We start from the raw sequence: 20807 nt of genomic DNA on the forward strand, positions 1-20807 counted from the left end.
TGGGGATGGTAACTAACACTCCTTCTTGATACCGTGGCCACAAAGCTATCCTCCTACTACCAAAACCCCACATGACTCCTAATAGCTTCCTCAGTGGGTGGGGGTTATCCTAAGGGGTTATGAGGAATTTCCGTATATGTTCTATTTTATTGATATATTTCTGTAATGGGTAACTTTTTTACTGATCATATACCACTTTCACTTTAAGGAAAAAAACATTTTAAAGAAGAAACATTGAATAGATGCCACCTCAATAATCTGTAGTTTTCATATCTTTTCATCAGAAAAGGTATTTAACACTTTCTTACAATCATCCTCATATACGTTAGTTGATGGTATGCTACAGTACCAGTCTCATCTCTTTAGTATATATATTATATAAGACAAAATCAAAAATAATTATCAAAGAAAAGATCAAGAGCTATACTGAAGTTAATTAAAAATAAAAGTAGTCTCCAGAATTATAAATTAAAAGTCAATCAGTAACAGTGGTATGGGTTAGCAATTCTGAAGCATTTAAATGTATACCAGGTTTGAACAAATAATATGATATAGTTATATTATATATACTACAGATAATGCAATATGCTATATGCTATTGATAATGCTGTAGATACGTCATAGATAATGATAGCCAGATTCTCACTATCAAATGAAGAGTTACAAATAAAGAAAGGAGGAAGGCCAGAATAAACCCTGTGGTATCTGATGAACTCATGATATGTATGTATATATATTGGGCTGTGTATATACACAGACACACAGATTCAGAAATAGAGATACAGATGTATGCATGTCAATATATATATTTATACATAAATATCCTAGCTCTATCTATTGATAAGATGGCCATCCTAGTAACAAGGAGCAAACCTAGAGCTCAGACCTCAGTTTCTAATACCTTTCTGCAATTAACCAGGTCTTCTTGGAAAAGTGGTTGATTCCAGGTCTGGGATACAAAAAAGTACAAAGTAAGCCTGAACCATCTTATAGGGCCAGAAAGTAACTTCTCAGAAAAGGATAAGCTTGTCAAAGGAGTCCAGGAGCCAATCTGAAAGAGTTCCCAATGGCCCAAAAGGCATAACCTGAGCAACAAAATAAATAGTAATACTATTGGATTATATACAAGAATAAAATAAATATGCATAATTCCATACAGATAAAAATAAGTTGAATAAATAAATAGGAAGAAACTGCTCTTCCATATAAAAAATTCCAATCAATAAGTGTATTAATGGGGTATATAGAAAATCATCATTAGAACATTGCAACAATAATTGTTACAGGCAAGATCTACTGAAAAATGCAAAACTTAGCACATACAAATTTGAGAAAAAACAGGATATTAGGATAGTCTCAAAGTAACCCCCCCCCAAGATATTTATTACTTGCAAAGGGGAAGATTAACTTTACAGTAGAAAAACTCAGCAGACACCATCTTCACCAAGTGATAACAGTTAATCTCATCAGGAATAAGGCATGTTGATTGACATCATGTACTTCTTTGCTAAGAAGGACTCATCACACTTTAGTTTTTTCCACCAAAAACGTGTTACCTTATTCTAATCATGGAGAAAACATAAGTAAAACCCAAACTGAGAGACAATCTAAAAATATAACTAACCAATACTCTTCAAAAGTATCAAGACCATGAGAAACAAGAAAGGTCTGAGGAGCCAACACAAACTAGAGGGAGACTACGAAGATATGACAATTAGTGCAATGCAGGACCCTGGGTTAGAGTCTGGATCAAGAAAAGAACATTAGTAGGAAAACTGGTGAATTCTGAAAAAGTTAAGTGTTTTATCAATGTTCATTTCTTAGTTTAGGTAACAGAACTATTTGGAGATCATTCTCTATAGGTCTGTTGCGTATCGGTATGTTTTAACAGTAAGATGCTAGCTATGCTTTTGTCCGGACTGTTTTTTCAAAGATGTTTATATGGTGAATTGCCTTTGAAAACAGACAACTGAAGCAAAGGGTAGGTCTGCTTGCAACCCATTATAGAAGATTCAGGAACCCTAAACTGAGGGTTTTTCAGCCAAGATGCAAATCTACAAGGTGCACAGCATCTACCTAGATAGACCCTTATATGAAACCCCTACAAGACTTGGGATAGAAAGGGAGAGCAAAAAAAAGAACGTGCCAGACATGAAGCTCATGCTGTGACATGAGTAAAATAATCTTTGTCTTTGACCCAAAAATCTCATGGCTTTAGCCAGCATCAATGAAACTACCTCAGGCTAACAAGTCCACCTGCGAGTAAGCTAAAACCTCAAACCCTTTATAGTTCACGGTAGCATTACTGTTATGTACAATAATCATTTTGGGTTATTGAATGAAGGGTAAATAGGAACTCTCAGAACTATTTTTACAACTTTTCAGTAAGTCTAAAATTATTTTTAAATTAAAAATTAAATCAATCAGTATCCAAATAATACTCCTCCGTTACAATAATGATGATGATGATGATAACAATGGAGTCATCATTGTCATTGTGTAATTGATTAATTATATCTGTATATACACAATATATAGTATTACATTAGGTTGTCCTCTCAAAGAATTCATGATTTGTTGGGGGCAGGATAGATAGGAGAAATGGGTGAAGGAAATCAAAAGATACAAAATTCCAGTTATAAAATAAGTCATGGGGATGTAACGTACAGGGTGATGACTATAGTTAATAGTATTGTATTGCCAAACAGAGTATTTTAACAAATTTCAAATTTTGTGTTATTATTTGCTCTTTTTAAAGCCTCTAAGCCCTGGCCAGTTGGCTCACTGGTAGAGCATCAGACAATGTATGGAAGTCCCAGGTTCAATTCCCAGCCAAGGCATATAGAAGAAGCGCCATCTGCTTCTCCACCCTTCCCTCTCTCCTTTCTCTCTATTTCTCTCATCACCTCCCGCAGCCAAGGCTCCATTGGAGCAAAGTTGGCCGAGGAGCTGAGGATGGCTTCATGGCCTCCACCTCAGGCACTAAAATGGCTCCAGTTGTAACGGATCAAGGGCTCCTGATGGGCAGAGCATCGCCCCCTACTGGGCATGCCAGGTGGAACCCAGTCAGTAGCATGTGGGAGTCTGTCTCTCTGCCTCCCCACTTCTCACTTCAGAAAAATACCAAAAAAATTAAAAATAAAAGCCTCTGAGGTAAATGAAAATGTGTAAATTTGTAAGAATGTAAGTGAAAATACTTTTTGTTTAAACATTTCTTAATGTTAACAATAAACAAATCTTTGAGACTCTTAAAAAAATAAATAAAAGCCACTGAGAGTAGGAGCTAAATATATCCATAGAGTAGTTGAACTGTTCAAGTAGTTCTTATGTAATTGTGGCATCAGTACAATAGGTTAAGATTATTAAGATAGACAACTTTTCTGGTGTATTACATTCTTGATTATATTAAAAGGAACAGTGGCCTTAACTAAATTATGAATGTATAATTAGAACCAGTGGTGGGTTTCAAATAATTTAACAACAGTTCTCTGCTGGTTGTTTTAACCATTAAAAAATGATATACCAAAAGGTAGTTTATTATTTCATTCATTTAATACTTAAATAACAATAAAAGAGGTACACAAAACTAAATTATAAGAAAGTTTTTAAATACTAATAAAAAATATTAAATAATACCTGACACACACAAAAAACTGTTTTTTAAGGTATTTCCATATTGCTCCTTGATTGGCATCCACACTTGCAATTTTCTTCACTTTTATCCACACATCATCAACTGTGTGATTTATAATTAATCATCTTCTCACTGTAGGAGTAGGATCCCATTCCTTTAGAGGTAAGTCAGTGAGACTAATAATAATTGTATTTAATATATTAGAAACAGGTGACTTCTCTTCTCTGAACATATTATGTTCATCTTTGAAAAACCTCCTTTCACTTCTGCTGGGTGGCTGGCCAGGTGCCCACCTTAGAAAGAACCCTGATTACAAGTGCCATTTTAACAACTGGTTTGCAGCACTCAACAAAAAATTAGATATCAGTTCTGCCGAACTGGTGCGAACGAGCTGAACCCCACCACTGATTAGTACCTTCTTTAAAATGTCTAGCAAAAGTGCAATTTAAACTCTTGGGTGACTCTTTTTGAGCAAAGGCAATGAATCCAAGAGTCGGGATCAAAAATACTAACAGACCACAAATAGTAAGCGTGCATCAAATAACAAACACTCTTCCCCTACAGGGTGGGGAGGACCATCAGTTACATGTCAGTAGGTATTTCAGTCATCAATCTCCTTAGCTTTTTCTTCAAATGTAGAAAACTATATCATAAAATTTAAGATAAAATTATTATAATTAATTTTATGAAACTGATTTGTGCTTATAATTTCTTTACTCCACAATAACTATATAGAGTATATATACTTTGGGGAAGTTAAAGAGAAAAAGAATGTGAGTATATAGTGCTGATTATGAGAGAGAGTTTATTTTTATATTATTATTTATTAATTATTTTATTATTTTCCATATGAACTGTAAAACTAATCCTGTATATTTATTTCAAGTAATGTCATTTGACTTACCCCTTGTACTTCAACCGCAACAAAATGAATATCCATTACTTAATATAAGTCAAACATAAAGAATTCATATTATTTTTTATAAAAACATTATCCCTCTTGCTAGTATCACGTGTCTGGTCATTGGTTTCCCTAGTGGGTAACTTAATGTCTGACATGTAAAAAGTATTCAATAAATATTGTGTAATGGTTAAATATATATATATATATATTGTATTGAATATTTGAAAGATGTTAAGCAAGTAGATCTTAAAAGTTCTCATCACAAGAAAAAAATTTTTAACTATGTAAGGTGAAGAATGTTCACTAGACTTATTATAGTGATCATTTTGCAATGTATACAATATCAAAGCATTATATCATACACCTGAAACTAAAATAAGACTATAGGTCAATTATACCTCAATTTTAAAAATTCATGATTTTCTAGAACAATAATAATCACTGCATTTTTTTTTTTGGTGATTTCTTCTGTCTGAAGGTTTGCTTTAAACATGCAATTTCAAGTATATTAATGGTTGTATATATGCCTTCTTTGTTGACTGCTTAGGTAACTGTGTGCCATCAATTTTATGGTGAAATTAACAACCTTGTATATTGCTGGTGGGAATGTAAAGTGGTTGCAGCTTCTATAGAAAACAGTTAAACATAGAATTAACATATGACCCAACAATTCCACTCTTAGGTATATATGAATGAATAATGAATAAACAAAAGAACAGTTAATGGATAAACAAAATTGGTATATATATACAATTCAGCCACAAAAAAAGAATGAAATTTTATACATGCTACAACATGTACAAATTTTGAAAACATTCTAAGTGAAATTACTGACATAGAAAGACATATATCATATGATTATACAAAGTATCTAGAATAGGCAAATTCATAGAAACAGAAAGTAGAATAGAAGTTACCAGGTGCTGGGAGGTGGGAAAGGGGGGGGAGAGATGGAAAGTTATTATTTAATGAGTACAGAGCTTATGTTGGAAATGTTTTAAAACTTTTAAAACATTTCCAACATAATACATAGACAGTATAGTACATTATAGATAGTACATTATGAATGTATTTTAATACCACTGAATTGCATACTTAAAAATGGTTAAAATGATAAACATTATTTTATGTATATATTAACACAGTTAAAAAAAAGATTATCCCAAGTAAATGTCTACATAAACTCACAGATCAGACAGATTTCTGTCAGACTAATCCTTCTAACACTTCACAACGAGACTCATTTCCATACATTTTCACATTTGCCTTGAGTAACCCTGAAGAACTTCTACTTCCTTCATGTCACTGTTTCCTCTCTCCCCACAACCTTTCCACTAGGCTTCCAATAGAAAAAATAAAAAATAGAATTAAAAAACTCACCAGAGAAAAGAATTCCTATCAACAATATCTTTTTATATTATTTTTTAATTGTTCAATTACAGTTTATATTTAATATTATTCTGTATTTCAGATATACAGCATAGTGATTAAAAAATCATAAATTCTACAGATTGGTCCCTCAGGGTTTCAAGTACCCACCTGGCCCCATACTGTTATGATATTACTGACGATATTCTCTATGCTGTAATCTACATCTCTGTGACTATTCTATAACTACTAATCTGTACGTCTTAATTTCTTCAACTTTTCTAAAATAGCCCCTTTACGCCAAATGCCTCTGACAAATGTGCCTTTCTAACTGAAAAGTGAGGAGCCACTAATATAAATGAGAAGTTGACCATAGGCAGGTAAAGGATTCCAGAGATAAAAGCTCAATCTTAAAAAATGACAATAATTAAAATTACTCATCCCCAATGTAAAGCCAGTAGCTACAGCCATCACAGCCACCAGGCACATACACATTCACATTAGATTCGGACAGACTATAGAGAAACAGTGGAGCCAAAAACTGGTGGTCCATACCTTTTATTCTAGTCTTGCACCCGGCCGGCGAGTAAACACAAACACACAGAGGGCTGCAAAACCCACTCACTCAGCGCTCACAAAGCTACTGACACATCCGGGTTTTCCTAGAATCAAAGGCCCCACTAGCTCAGTCCCCTCTGGTTCCCATCTCCTTCTCTCTGCACAAACTCTGCACAAACTGGCTTCTCCTTCAGCACCCCGCCATCTTGGCTGCTTCTCTGCTAAAAACGTGGCCTCTTTCCTCCTCGTTTTTCCTTCTTCTTCTTCTTAAAACTTTTTGGCGCACAACCCCTCTTCCAGCACATATTAGCATAACAAAGCCCCTCCCCAAGCAGGAACATAATTAGCACTATCACCTGGGCAGCATCCTTCACATAGGTAGTGCCATTTTTAACAATAAAAATGAGCAAAATCAAATAACACAAATTTTAAAAAATTATTTGCCCAACACCCAAATAATTAAAAATAGCCATGACAAAGGAAAATGAAAAGAATCCATGGATTAGAAGACAAACACTTCATCTGAGGTATCTACTATATGCAACAGAAAAACAAAAGCAGTCATACTGTTCAGTTCAGTATGATTCATTATCATGTGGTGTACTAATGAAAGTGTGAGAGCAAAAGCATCCGCGCCTCTTACCAGTCATCTGATCTTGGGAGTCCAATAAGGGAATTCCTATTGAAATCACAAAGCTGTCTTATGTAGAATAAAAATGTTGGTATGAAAGCATTTTGTAACCTGTGAATTGATTAAGTAATGCCAAATTTTAGACTATACTGTTCTAAATTCGTTTTCTCACTACATAAGTACTAACAGAATGAATTATTAATTTTGTGCAAATGTACTTTAAAGAATTAATGTGCTTTGATGTTCTTTGAAGAAAATTTTCATCTATCAGAGGGTAATAATATAATTCTTATTTTTCTTGGGGATTATAAATCAAACATTTAAAAAGCTCTAATGTGATTTTCAAAATTGGTCCCTCCTCTTTGGAGACTTAAGATTTAAGAAAAAAAAATCCCTTTTGATATATACCATCTTTGCTCAACTTTGAACATACATAATTATCTTGCAAAGTAATCTATAAATCAGTTAGCTTTCCACATATATTATGAATGAACTACTTCAAAAACTAAATATATTTTCTGTACTAAGAGAAAAGAACAAATTAATTTCTCTTGAAAATCGATACTTCTGAAATGCACAAAAAATTAAATTTGCAGATTATCTAAGTTTTTTACCCTGAAAATCATTGTTGGGCAGATAAAATATATTATGCTCACTTTGTAAAGATGGAGCTGCCCACGTGAAAGCCCGTTGCCCAGGTGATTGCTTAGGATGGGCGTGGTTATGTTAATGTGTGTTGGGGAGGGCTTTCCTGCAAAAAGATTTTAAAAGGAAGAGGGATCACATTGTTCTGAAAGAAGAGTGATTACATTCTAGGAGAAGCCCATGCTGTAGGAAAGCAGAGAAAGGCCACGTGAAGGAGGCCAGGAGAAGCAGTCAAGATGGCAGAGTGCTGAAAGAGAAGCCAGAGTTAGTGCAGAATTTGTGCAGAGAGAAGGAGATGGGAAACAGAGGAGAATGAGGCTAGGGAGCTAGAAACCTTTGATTCTAGGAAACTCGGATAAGTCAGTAGTTTTGTGAGCACTTGTTGGGCAGATAAAATATATTATGCTCACTTTGTTAAAGATGGCACTGCCAACATGGAAGCCGGTCGCCCAGGTGATATTAATGTGTGTTGGGGGGCGGGCTGTGGGCAGGCAGGATCCTTGTAGCCTAGGGCTTGGTTTTAGGGCTAAGCCTTTCCCACCCTTTTTGATGTGGGGTGGTACAATCCCATTATGCCCCAGATAAGTGACTTTGTATCAGACTTCCCTATTTTGTATATTGGATTAAAGGTTTTGATTTCTGCACTATAAAATGGGGGCAGAATGGGAGCTTGCTCTCTTGGTTCCTGAGATTAATATTAGAGGAGAGAGCACAGAGGAAAGCAGAGAAAGGCCACATGGAGGAGGCCAGGAGAAGCAGCCAAGATGGCGGAGTGTTGAGTGAGAAGCCAGTTTGTGCAGAGTTTGTGCAGGGAGAAGGAAGGAGATGGGGAACAGAGGAGAATAAATCTGGTGAGCTAGAAACCTTTGATTCTAGGAAACTTGGGTAAGTCAGTAGTTTTGTGAGCACTGAATGTGAGTGGGTTTTGGAGCCCAGTGTGTGTTTTTACTTGCCCACCAGGTACAAGCTAGGATTAAAGATGATGGCCCACCAGTTTTGGCTCTGTTGCTTCTTTACCGACTGTCTGAATCCAGTGAGAACCTGCATACACCAGGCGGCTGTGATGGTGGCCATGGCTACTGACCACACATTTGGCGTAGTCGGCAGGATTCAATACAGATAAGCAAGGAGCCACCACCACCTTTGAGTGGTGGAGTAGAGGACTGGCTGCTGTTATGGTTCCCCATGGCTGTACTTTTGGGGGTCGTAGGCTGCCTGACTTTTACAGCCATGCATGAGGAAACCGAGAGTTCTGTGGAAGAGGCTGCCCAGCACCTGCAAACCGAGCAGTGGAAGGAGCTGGAGCAAATGTGGGAGAAAGAGATGCTGACCCTGGAGCTGGAGGAAGTGCTGGAGGAGGAGGCCGACCAGGTTTGCGAGATTCGCCTGGAAATGGAGCAGCTGCTGGAGGAGGATTCACAGGTTCGTGAGTTGCAGATTGCCCTGGACGTTGTGGAGAGCCAGCAGCGGCGGGAGGCCAGGGCTGAGGCCGGAGCTGGAGTTGCAAGGTCTGTGGAGCAGAAGGTGGCAGCAACCCAGGACTCAAGCCCGGCAGTGGGAGCTGGTGTTTTCAGTTCCTCTTTGGAGGATGAGGAGAATCAGGCTGGAGTGGTGATCCACAGTCTCCAGAAGGTGAGAGCCCAGCATCAAGGAATACTTACTATGTTCCTGGTATCTCTGCGATTTGGGGACATAGGGCTGGTCGCTATCATGCTCTCCAGAGCAGAGATGGAAATGCTGACTGCCATTGCCATATGCTCCTCTTTGGGACAGTGTAAGACCTGCCAGGATGGCAGGGATGAGGAAGGTGGCTGAGGTCTCATGTGCATGGACTGATTCCTGGACTATGACCGGAGTGGGCACTGGCTCCTTTGTTGGATGGACTATGGATTTTGGACAATGTGAAATACCCTGATGGGGGTAGAGGGTGGCTTTGCTAGAGGCCCTCCCCCTGCCCCAGGAAGCTTTTCCCATGGCTAGAAAGAAGGCCAAGGACATTTTGTGCTTTTGGCAAGTGCTCAGAGACTGGTGAAATGTACCTTTGTAATTGTTGAAATTGTATGATTTGTCATGTTGTTGTAATTTGTGTAATGTGCCTAATTTCCTTGCACAGGGATGCTGGTGGAGTAGATTGTGGGTAGTAAAGTGAGCATAGGGGCAGATTGTTGGGCAGATAAAATATATTATGCTCACTTTGTTAAAGACGGTGCTGCCTACATGGAAGCCGGCTGCCCAGGTGACACTAATGTGTGTTGGGGGCGGGCTGTGGGCAAGCAGGATCCTTGTAGCCTGGGGCTTGGTTTTAGGACTAAGCTTTTCCCACCCTTTTTGATGTGGGCTGGTGCAATCCCACTATGGCTCAGATAAGTGACTTTCTATCAGAGACTTCCCTATTTTGTATATTGGATTAAAGGTTTTGATTTATGCACTGTTGGGCAGATAAAATGTATTATGCTCACTTTGTTAAAGATGGCGCCACTGCCCACATGGAGGCCGTTGCCCAGGTGATATTAATGTGTGTCTCTGTGGGCAGGCAGGATCATTGTAGCCTGGGGCTTGGTTTTGGGATTAAGCCTTTCCTACCCTTTTTGATGTGGGGTGGTACAATCCCATCATGCCTCAGAGAAGTGACTGTATTAGAGACTTCCCTATTTTGTATATTGAATTAAAGGTTTTGAATCTACACTATAAAATGGGGGCAGAACGAGAGCTTGCTCTCTTGATTCCTGAGATTAGCAGAGGAGAGAGCAGAGAGCAGAGAAAGGCCACGTGGAGGAGACCAGGAGGAGCAGCCACGATGGCAGAGTGTTGAGTGAGAATCCAGTTTGTGCAGTTTATGCAGGGAGAAGGAATGAGTTGGGGAACAGAAGTGAGTAAGTCTGGTGAGCTAGAAACCTTTGATTCTAGGAAACTCGGATAAGTCAGTAGCTTTGTGAGCACTGAATGTGAGTGGGTTTTGAAGACTAGTGTGTGTTTTTACTTGCCCACCGGGTGCAAGCTAGGATTAAAGATGACAGCCCATCAGTTTTTGGCTCCGTTGTTTCTTTACCGACTGTCCAAATCCAATGCGAACTTGCATGGGCCAGGCGGCGGCTGTGATTTTGGCCCTGGCTTCTGGCTTTACATGCACTATAAAATGGGGGCAGAACGGGAGCTTGTTCTCTTGGTTCCTGAGATTAATATTAGAGGAGAGAGCAGAGAAAGGCCACATGGAGGAGGCCAGGAGAAGCAGCCAAGATGGCGGAGTGTTGAGTGAGAAGCCAGTTTGTGCAGGGAGAAGGAAGGAGATGGGGAACAGAGGAGAATAAATCTGGTGAGCTAGAAACCTTTGATTCTAGGAAACTCGGATAAGTCAGTAGCTTCGTGAGCACTGAATGTGAGTGGGTTTTGGAGCCCAGTATGTTTTTTTACTTGCCCACTGGGTGAAAGCTAGGATTAAAGATGATGGCCCACCAGTTTTTGGCTCTGTTGCTTCTTTACTGACTGTCCAAATCCAATATGAACTTGCATGGACCAGGCGTCTGTGATGGTGGCCATGGCTACTGGCCACACAGCACTGAATGAGTTGGTTTTGGAGCCCAGTGTGTGTTTTACTTGCCCACTGGGTGCAAGCTAGGATTAAAGCTAATGGCCCACCACTTCTTGGCTCCGTTGTTCCTTTAACGACTGTCCAATTCCTATGAGAACCTGCATGTGAATGGCCACGATGGTAGCTACTGGCTTTATAATCATCATCACTACCTAGTTGAGTTTAAACTTACCAAAAGTTTGTGTTCTAATTCTAAATGTTGACATCAATTCAATAATTTAAATTATTCTAAACTGCCTTGGGAATTACCCATTTTCATGCTTATCTACTAAACTTGTGGACTGATTTATTCTCCTGCTCAGACAGACTAGCCACAATGATGTACATGACACCCAGATCAGAAACATATGCCTACAAGGGACAAGAAATTAATCAAAGATGGATTATGCAGGAATGACTGGGAGTGATGTTTGTTGGGCGGATAAAATGTATTATGCTCACTTTGTTAAAGATGGCGCTGCTCACGTGGAGGCTGTCGCCCAAGTGATGTTAATGTGTGTTGGGGGTGGGCTGTGGGCAGGCAGGATCCTTGCAGCCTGGGGCTTGGTTTTAGGACTAAGCCTTTCCCACCCTTTTTGATGTGGGGAGGTACAATCCCATCATGCCTCAGATAAGTGACTTTGTATTAGAGACTTCCCTATTTTGTATATTGGATTAAAGGCTTTGATTTCTGCACAAAAAGTAGGGCAGACTGGGAGCTTGCTCTCTAGGTTCCTGAGATTAGCATTAGAGCAGAGAGCAGGTTGGAGAGTAGAGAAAGGCCACGTGGAGGAGGCCAGGAGAAGCAGCCAAGATGGTGGAGTGCTGAGTGAGAAGTCAGTTTGTGCAGAGTTTGTGCAGGGAGAAGGAAAGAGATGGGGAACAGAGGTGAATAAGTCTGGTGAGCTAGAAACCTTTGATTCTAGGAAACTCAGATAAGTCAGTAGCTTTGTGAGCACTGAATGAGTGGGTTTTGGAGCCCACTGTGTGTTTTTACTTGCCCACTGGGTGCAAACTAGGATTAAAGATGATGGCCCACCAGTTCTTGGCTCTGCTGTTTCTTTAACGACTGTCCGAATCCAATGCGAACCTGCATGGGCCAGGCTGATGTGATGGTGGCCGTGGATACTGGCTTTACAAACTCTGTTTCCCATCTCCTTCTCTCTGCACAAACTGGCTTCTCCTTCAGCACTCCGCCTTCTTGGCTGCTTCTCCTCTCCTCCATGTGGCCTTTCTCTGCTCTCCTACAGCATGGGCTCCTCTGCCCCATTTTATAGTCTAAAAATCAAAACCTTTAATCCATGACCAGGCGGTGGTGCAGTGGATAGAGCGTCGGACTGGGATGCAGAGGACCCAGGTTCGAGACCCCAAGGTCGCCAGCTTGAGCGCAGGCTCATCTGGTTTGAGCAAAAGCCCACCAGCTTGATCCCAAGGTCGCTGGCTCAAGCAAGGGGCTACTCGGCCTGCTGAAGTCCCGTGGTCAAGGCACATATGAGAAAGCAATCAATGAACAACTAAGGTGTTGCAACGCGCAATGAAAAACTAATGATTGATGCTTCTCTCTCCGTTCCTGTCTGTCTGTCCCTGTCTATCCCTCTCTCTGACTCACTCTCTGTCTCTGTAAAAAATAAAAATAAAATAAAATAAAATAAAAAACCTTTAATCCAATATACAAACAAGAAAGTCTCTGATACAAAGTCGCTTAGGGTGGGAAAGGCTTCCTCTTAAAACTAAGCCTTAGGCTGTAACGACCCTGCCTGCTTACATAGCCTGTCCCCCACACCCAATGCAAACTATAAGTGAGCAAACATATATATCATTTTTACAAACTTATTTGACCAACAATAAGGGAAAAGTTAAGAAGTGGAATAAGGGACCTAGATGTTTAAAAACTTAAAACTAGAAAATCAGTAAGTTCTGGAGATCTAATGCACAGCATGGTTATTATAGTCAATACTGTATATTTCTAAATTATAAGAGACTAGATCTTACATCTCACCTCAAAAAAAGAATTCATAATTATGGGAAGATAGCTAACACTACCAGTGTTAACTATATTGCAAAATATAAATGCATCAAATCAACATTATAAACCTTAAACTTACATACTATTGTACTCCAATTATATGTCACTGTTTTAAAAGATGAGCTAGAGAGCACTAAAGTTCAGGCAACTTGTTATTAAGCTTGAAGTAAACTGCTGGGCAAATGAGTTTGTAAAACTTGTATATATTTGAGTTTGCTCACTTTTAGTGTTAAAAAGTGGCGCTGGGTAGCACTGGGTATGTGATCTGTGAAACTGCAAATTACCTTCCTGCTTGGAAAGGGCCATTGTCTTGCTAATGTATGCTGGAGGAAAGGTTTTCCCACCAAAAAAGTTGGAAAAGGAGAGGAGAAGAGAGAGAGAGGCCAATTTTGCAGAGAGCTCAGAGAAGGCAGAGTGCTGAAGAGAGAGAAGCCAAGATGGCAGGAAGAGAGAGAAGCCCGTTTTGCAGAGAGTAAGAAGCCATGTTGGCAGATGGGGAACCAGAGGTGAGGGCTGTGGGACTGGTGAGGCCTTTGATTCTAGGAAGAACCGGAGAAGACTGTCCTGGTTGTAGACCAGAGAATGTGTCAGTAGCTTTGTGAGCTCTGAGAGAAAAGGAACTGTTTTCCCTGTGTGTTTGTTCGACGGCCAGTATAAGACTTGAATTAAGGAATGGCCCACCATTTTTGGCTCCACTATTTCTTTACTATCAATGAGAACCTACATGTGGATGGCGACGACAGCCGTGACTATTGGCCATACATAAACATACTTCAGCTTCAAGAGGATAAAAATCAGAGCTACTCTTGTAGGCTTAGTGCCTCCACTTCAACTGGTGACTACAACTACTTGCAAAATAAATCCTAAGTTTTCTTCAGCAAACGTTAAGTGTGGAGCAAGGTCAAGTGCTTGCATGAGCTGGGAACCAAATGCGCTGGAGCTGGAGACCCAATTCTGCTACTTACTTGTTACCTTGACCCCTCATCATTTAATAATATCAGCTCTAGAATAAAGTTACAAGGAATATCATACATATTAATAAAATACCTAGGCCTGACAGGTCAGCTGCAGATGACCAGTGCTCAACAAATGGGTACTAAATACATTGGTGTGTTCATTATAATCCTTATAATTTTGTACTTTTAAGTAGAAAACACTGGAGAGAAAAATGTCTGTCTCAAGGTCTAGCTGTGTCAGTTTGTGTGTGTGCTCTCCTTCCTGTTTCCCTCCCTCAGACAGATTTAAAATATATATTCTGTCTTTAGACATTATTCCATTATTCTTATTACCAGTAATTTGCAAGTGCTTCTACCTTTTGTCCTCAGGCTCTTAGCAATAGCCACAGAATATAAAAGTATACTTAAGATGACTAGCTACTTTACTGGAACGAGGCCCTAACTCTTCCAACTTAAGCCTTTCACCACTGTTATCACCTTCCAGATGGCATTTTAAATAAATAGAGAATAAATTAATAGCTAACATCCATAGAAGTAAAACTTGTCACCCCCTCCCCGATCACATATAAAAATACTTTAGTGGCTGATATGTTGGGTTCTAGTGCATTAGGCTCAAACCGCTCAACAAAGCTTATCTGGCCCCTTCCAGTGTAACAACCAATCTGTGCAGCCTCCTCTCTCACCTCATTTCCTCCAACCTCTCCAAGTACATTATACTCTAGACCAGGGGTCCCCAAACTACGGCCCACGGGCGGCATGAGGCCCCCTGAGGCCATTTATCCTGCCCCTGCCGCACTTCCGGAAGGAGCACCTCTTTCATTGGTGGTCAGTGAGAGGAGCACAGTTCCCATTGAAATACTGGTCAGTTTGTTGATTTAAATTTACTTGCTCTTTATTTTAAATATTGTATTTGTTCCCGTTTTGTTTTTTTACTTTAAAATAAGATATATACAGTGTGCATAGGGATTTGTTCATAGTTTTTTTTTATAGTCCGGCCCTCCAACGGTCTGAGGGACAGTGAACTGGCCCCCTGTGTAAAAAGTTTGGGGACCCCTGCTCTAGACACTGCACTTCTGTATGTGCTGTTCCTCCCAACTAAACACACTTTTCATAAAAGCTCTATCTTGCAATAACAAATTAACTTGAGATCTTTTAAAGAATATTTCATTCATGTTTAATACAGTTGTATTTCTAAAGAGCATGTTCTGCTGAGAAGTTAAATTGACTTTGAACTTCCTGAACAAAATCATATTTTGGAACTACCCAGGCTGTGACAATTATAATAATATGTTTAGAGAAATGAATATTGTTTTAAATAAATGGCCAAATAATTGTGACTTACTGATCACTCAAATCTAAGGTACTTTTTAGTTTTTAAAATTATTATACATAAATATAAAGGTCACTCAGGAGACTAATAAAACCCTAACAATCTAATGAAATAAAATATAAAGAGCCATCAATTAGGTTATATTTTATTGATATTCACCTAATTTTTTTAAAAAATTTCTTTATTAATTTTTAAAGGGGAGGAGGAGGAGAGACAATCAATTAATTCCCACATGTGCCCTGACTGGGAATAGAACCAGCAACTTCTGTGCTTCAGGACAATGCTCTAACCAACCAAGCCATGCAGCCAGGACAACTACCACCTAATTTTATTGATAACATCAATTAGTTTATATTTTATTGATAATAACTAATAGAAGATATTTCTAGAATTGTATTCTAACCAATTAAAACAAAGAAAATGCACAGCATGCCAATAGGGAGAAGAGCTTTGAAAAGGTAGAAAATTTTAGTAGGAAAAGCAAAGTGCAGAAATGTTGGCACACATCGTAACCCTAAAATATCAACTAAGTGTAACAGAAAACAAGATAAACCCTAGCAAGTCATTTTTATTTTTTAAAAAGCAGATCAGGTTAGGGGATATGGAAGGATGAAAATGCAGAACAAAGGATTTTTAGGACATGAAAATACTCTGTATGATACTACAATGGTATGTATATATTACTAGAAATTTGGTCACACTTAAAATATGCACAACACCAAGAGTTCACCTGAATGTAAACCATGAATTTTGAGTGATAAAAATGTATCATTGTACGTCATCGGCTGTGATAAATGTGCCACTCTGGTGGGAAATGTTGATAATGAAGAAACTATGCTTGGGTAGGAGCAAAGCCTATATGAGAAATCTCTGTAACTTGCACTTCCATTTTGCTGTAAATCTAAAACTGCTCTAAAAAAATAAAGTCTATTAAAAGAGGAAAGCAGATCAGAAAAATTATAAATCATTGCTAAACATAGGAGACTAATTCTTTTAAGGTTTACTCCGCACTTATAATTAGCAGTTTTAAACAGACTAAAAACGGTATGATAAAGCTAGCATGATAGCCTAGCCCTGGATTTATATTTGAAACACTTTTCTTTCAGAATTTTTAAGTCTTATCTCTAAATACTGTTAGAAAACTTGTTTCAATAAATCGTATTCAACACCCCTTCTGTTCATATACTGTATACAGTCCCTTCTTTGACACAAATTATTAATCATCCTCAAAACTTTATTGACTGTCTATTATACATAGTACACGTAGAAAATATAAAAAGTTCCTTTCATTCAAGATTCCTTCTCTGAGGTCTTACAATCCAGCCCTGGGAAAAGGTCAAAATGTCCAAAGTAGAAAACTCCAAGTCCTAAAGTGGCACAGACCTTCCATCAGTCTGTCCTGTTCCCCTCCTGGTAACACTTTCCTCCTGTCTGGATTCTCCTCTTTTCAAATTTCAACATAAGTGCTCTCTCCTGAAAAATCTTCCCTGACACCTTCTTGCTATCTTCTATCACAGCAACTCTTTCCTTCATTGCAGGTTTTTTTTTTAATCATAATTAACTATTTGGTTTCTTGTTTACTGGTTTATTATCTGTATCCATTAACAACCTGAATAAACACTCCATATGGACACAGATGCCACTGTATTACAATTGATTAGCAAAGCACTCATTAAACACTGGTTAAAGGAAGGCATAGGTCTGGTATTCAGGAGAAAGGTATGGGCCAGAGCAGCAATTTTCAACCAGCGTGCCACCAGAATTTTTAAAACATGCAATATCTCAAATTTTGTCAAATGAAAAAAATGACAACAGCCAATACAATTGCCATCTGGTATAAATCAGTAAAAATTATACCTATTTTTTTTATCAGATCAGTAAAAAATATATTTTTTGGTATGCCACAGAATTTTAGTAATTAGTTTGTGTGTGCCATGAGATGTAAAAGGTTAAACACTGGTAGGCTAGAGATACTGGTAATAACTTACTCATGGAAACTGGTCGGATCACTTGTATGAAGTGCGTGGAGTTAGAAGAGAAGAGAATCTAGGATCAAGACATGAAGAAGCCCAACATTTACAGTTTGAGTAGAACAGGCAGAGAAGACAAGGGAAGAGAAGTCAGATAAATCAAACAGAAGCCAAAGAAAGAGTGTTTCAAGAAGTGAGTATTCAACTACAAAATGTTGCCAAGAGATCTGGTAAAAAGTGAACAGAAAAGGATCATTGGATTTCATATCATGGAGATTACCGGTGACTTTAGCAAGAGTCATTGCACAACAGTGTAGGATCTGATGACAAACTGTAGTGATGCGGAGGAGTGGAAGTAGAGGCACTAATGGTTATAACTGTGAAGGGCAACAGTGAGACAGGTGATAGATGGAGACCTTCAGTAACCAAAGAATCCTGAACACCCAGGAAATAAAGAAAACAGTACATCTGAATAGCAAAAAAATTCAAACAAGCAGGGAAAGCAGCCCTTCAATCCTTTAGTGCACCAGCACAATGGGGTAATCCTGAAAAGTAAACAATCCGCACATTGCGAGCATTCAATAACCTTAGCGGCTGGTGGCCTTGCCTGCTTAATAAATCGTCTCTTCATTAGACCTTAAGTGTCCCAAGAAGGGTAGAGACCTTGTCTGTTTAATCCATACCTGCATTCCCGGGACCGAGCTCTGAATACAATCTTAACTACTGTCATAGCCATTTGGATTGTCTCTATCTTCTCATTCACTTTGGGGTTTTTGTGAGATAACTGTCACTTATGCAAACAAGTGTGAACTATTACAAGCACTACTGTTATTAAGCCTTGCTTCCCCATCAGACCCTTAAGTTTCTTGACAGCCGAACTTAGGTCTGCGTTTCACATGACACGCTGAGTCTTGCAGGAAGTGAGGCTAAATAATAACGAACCTAAATAGCCGGCTTCTTCCTAAAAAGCTGTGACAAGTATTTCACAGTGATTACAAGGTCAGCAATCCGACCCGCCACCCCAGGCGCTGAGACGCCAGAGCCAGCGCTCCTCCGAAAGCCGACCGGCCCCAGTCCCCGCGCTCCGCCCCGCGGTCACCTGCAGCGGCTGCACTCGGGCCTCCGCTCAGCCGGCTCCACCGGCAGCTCCCACAGCCCGTCGGCACTGGCGCCGTCCGCCTCCTCGCCCGGGGCCGCCGCCGCGGACGCTCTGCCGCTTTCCCGCTGCTCCCACTCGTCCAGCGTCTGTGACCTCCAGGCCTCCGGCCAAGCGACTGGGCACCTGGACGTTCGCGCCTTTCCCTGCGGCTCCATGGCCGGCGCTAAAACCCCGAGGCCACACTGAGGCCCCGCTTCCGCCTGAGGGCGCCACACGCTGCAGAAAATGGCTCGCGCCGCAGGGCGCCACGCACGCACGCATGGCACGTACGGGGGGGGGGGGAGGGGAGGCGGGGCGGGTTTCCAAGGTTTAGGTTCGAGGTCCCACCCCGCAGCGGAGAAGGAACGAGCCCATTGGCCAATGGCCATAGTCCATGACCTCTAGACCCAGAGCAAGATTAGGGTGTGTGGATTGTCCTGCGGAGAAAGTGAGATTAGGTTAGCGTTGCCAGGGGCAGGTAAGGGAATCCGCTCTGAATACACAGCAGGTAGCAAACCCAAATAAACTTTCCTTAATTTCACTTCTTTAAAAGTGAAAATACGAGGGAATTCTGCATTTTCCTCCTTAGCATGGCACCTTATGAATTAGCTGGTGAGCGTTCACTGCAGTTGCAGCAGTTTATGTGCTTGATAGTTAAAGACAACACACAGGAGATTGTACTGACTGACAACTGGATTCACGCTGGTCTGTTTCATGCGAATTTCTTGCTCTAGAAGGACAGGGACCTGTTTCCTGTAGCTTGTACTGCGTGGTATTTCTCCCAACATCAAGCATACTGTTTTCCAGTAGTCATCAAATATTGGTTAAATGAGCTTTTACATTTTCTGAGACACTTAATATCAGGAGGCAATAGGAAGGCTGGTATTTTAAGGATGGGGGGGGAAGACATAGAAAGAGAAGAACTTTACCCAAGTTTTTACAGCTCCTGGATAACAGCAGTATAGCCCGCAGTTTTTTTAAAGCGAAAATGAAGCCCATCTTAGAATGAAAGCAGAAACTCTACTTGCCCAAAATGGTTGCTGCTTCTTTTCATCTATTAGTCCTTTTTTAGTCCTACCAATAAAGTAGTTTACCACTAACAGTATTTGTATTTCTTAAAGTGTTTATTTCATATTAGGTTTTCAGTTATCTTAGAGTCAAGTTTGTGAATAGAGTACAGACAGTGCTTGCTTTCAACTGTCTTTCATTCTCCCCCCCTTCACACACACACACACATACACACACACCCTCCCCACAAACAGCCACCATCATTTCTTCTGGACAACTGTAAGGGAAGGTGAGCAGAAGGCTGAAACATCCACAGGTAATGAATGTAAGGTGGGAGAAAGAACTGGCACTCATGCCAACTGGAATTGGGAGATAGTCAAACACAGAGATTATAGAAAGGGAGATGACTCCAAAAATAAAGAAATCTTGGCTGCAGGTTTAGGTTGGAGACTACCACTTTAGCTCCCATAATTAGATTATCATGTGACAACATTTAAACTCTTGTTTCTAGTTTCAAGATGTGAAATGTTCTCTTAAATCATTTATGGCCCCTCTGGAAACCCAGCTCTGAGGTATATGAAGGCAGATGAATCCTAAGAAGCCTGTTTATACTTAACTTTAACAACCCTTTGTCAAATTACTGGATCTAACCTTGAAAGTATTCAAAATCCAACCATTTATCACTTTTACTTCTGCCCTAGTTCAAGCCCACCATCTTTGCCTAAGATTTTATCATAGGCACATAAGGGATCCCCCTGCTCCATCCATGTTGCTGTATAACCTGTTTTACCAGATGATGACCAGAATCAAAGAAAACTCCCATGAAGGAGGAATACAGCCAAAATTTGAAGAAAAAGAAAAAGATTCAGCTTCCTCCCAGAAAGCAAGAAATTCACCTAATATCTAGGTTTATGAACCCTGAGCTGGAAAGCCTAGGAAAATCTATTTCCTGCCCAACCAGCTGCCACTTTATTAATGTAACCAGCCTGGGACAGACCTAGGTAACAAAATAAAAACCATCAATGATATAACATCTAGGAAATGCCAAGATACGAAGAAGAAAAGAACTTG

General features: G+C 39.8%; 1 protein-coding gene across 1 annotated transcript in view; it reads right to left on the reverse strand.

Moving 5' to 3' along the window:
- Positions 1-18975, reverse strand: part of DTWD2 (DTW domain containing 2) — a 137372-nt gene extending 118397 nt beyond the window's left edge. The window contains exon 1 of the mRNA XM_066273814.1: positions 18690-18975. Within this exon, the coding sequence (XP_066129911.1) occupies positions 18690-18904 (215 nt within the window). The 5' untranslated portion in view covers positions 18905-18975. The remainder of the gene's footprint in view (positions 1-18689) is intronic.
- Between the last annotated feature and the right edge of the window lie 1832 nt (positions 18976-20807).

Source organism: Saccopteryx bilineata, chromosome 4 (assembly GCF_036850765.1).
Source record: "Saccopteryx bilineata isolate mSacBil1 chromosome 4, mSacBil1_pri_phased_curated, whole genome shotgun sequence".
NCBI classification, from domain to species: domain Eukaryota; kingdom Metazoa; phylum Chordata; class Mammalia; order Chiroptera; family Emballonuridae; genus Saccopteryx; species Saccopteryx bilineata.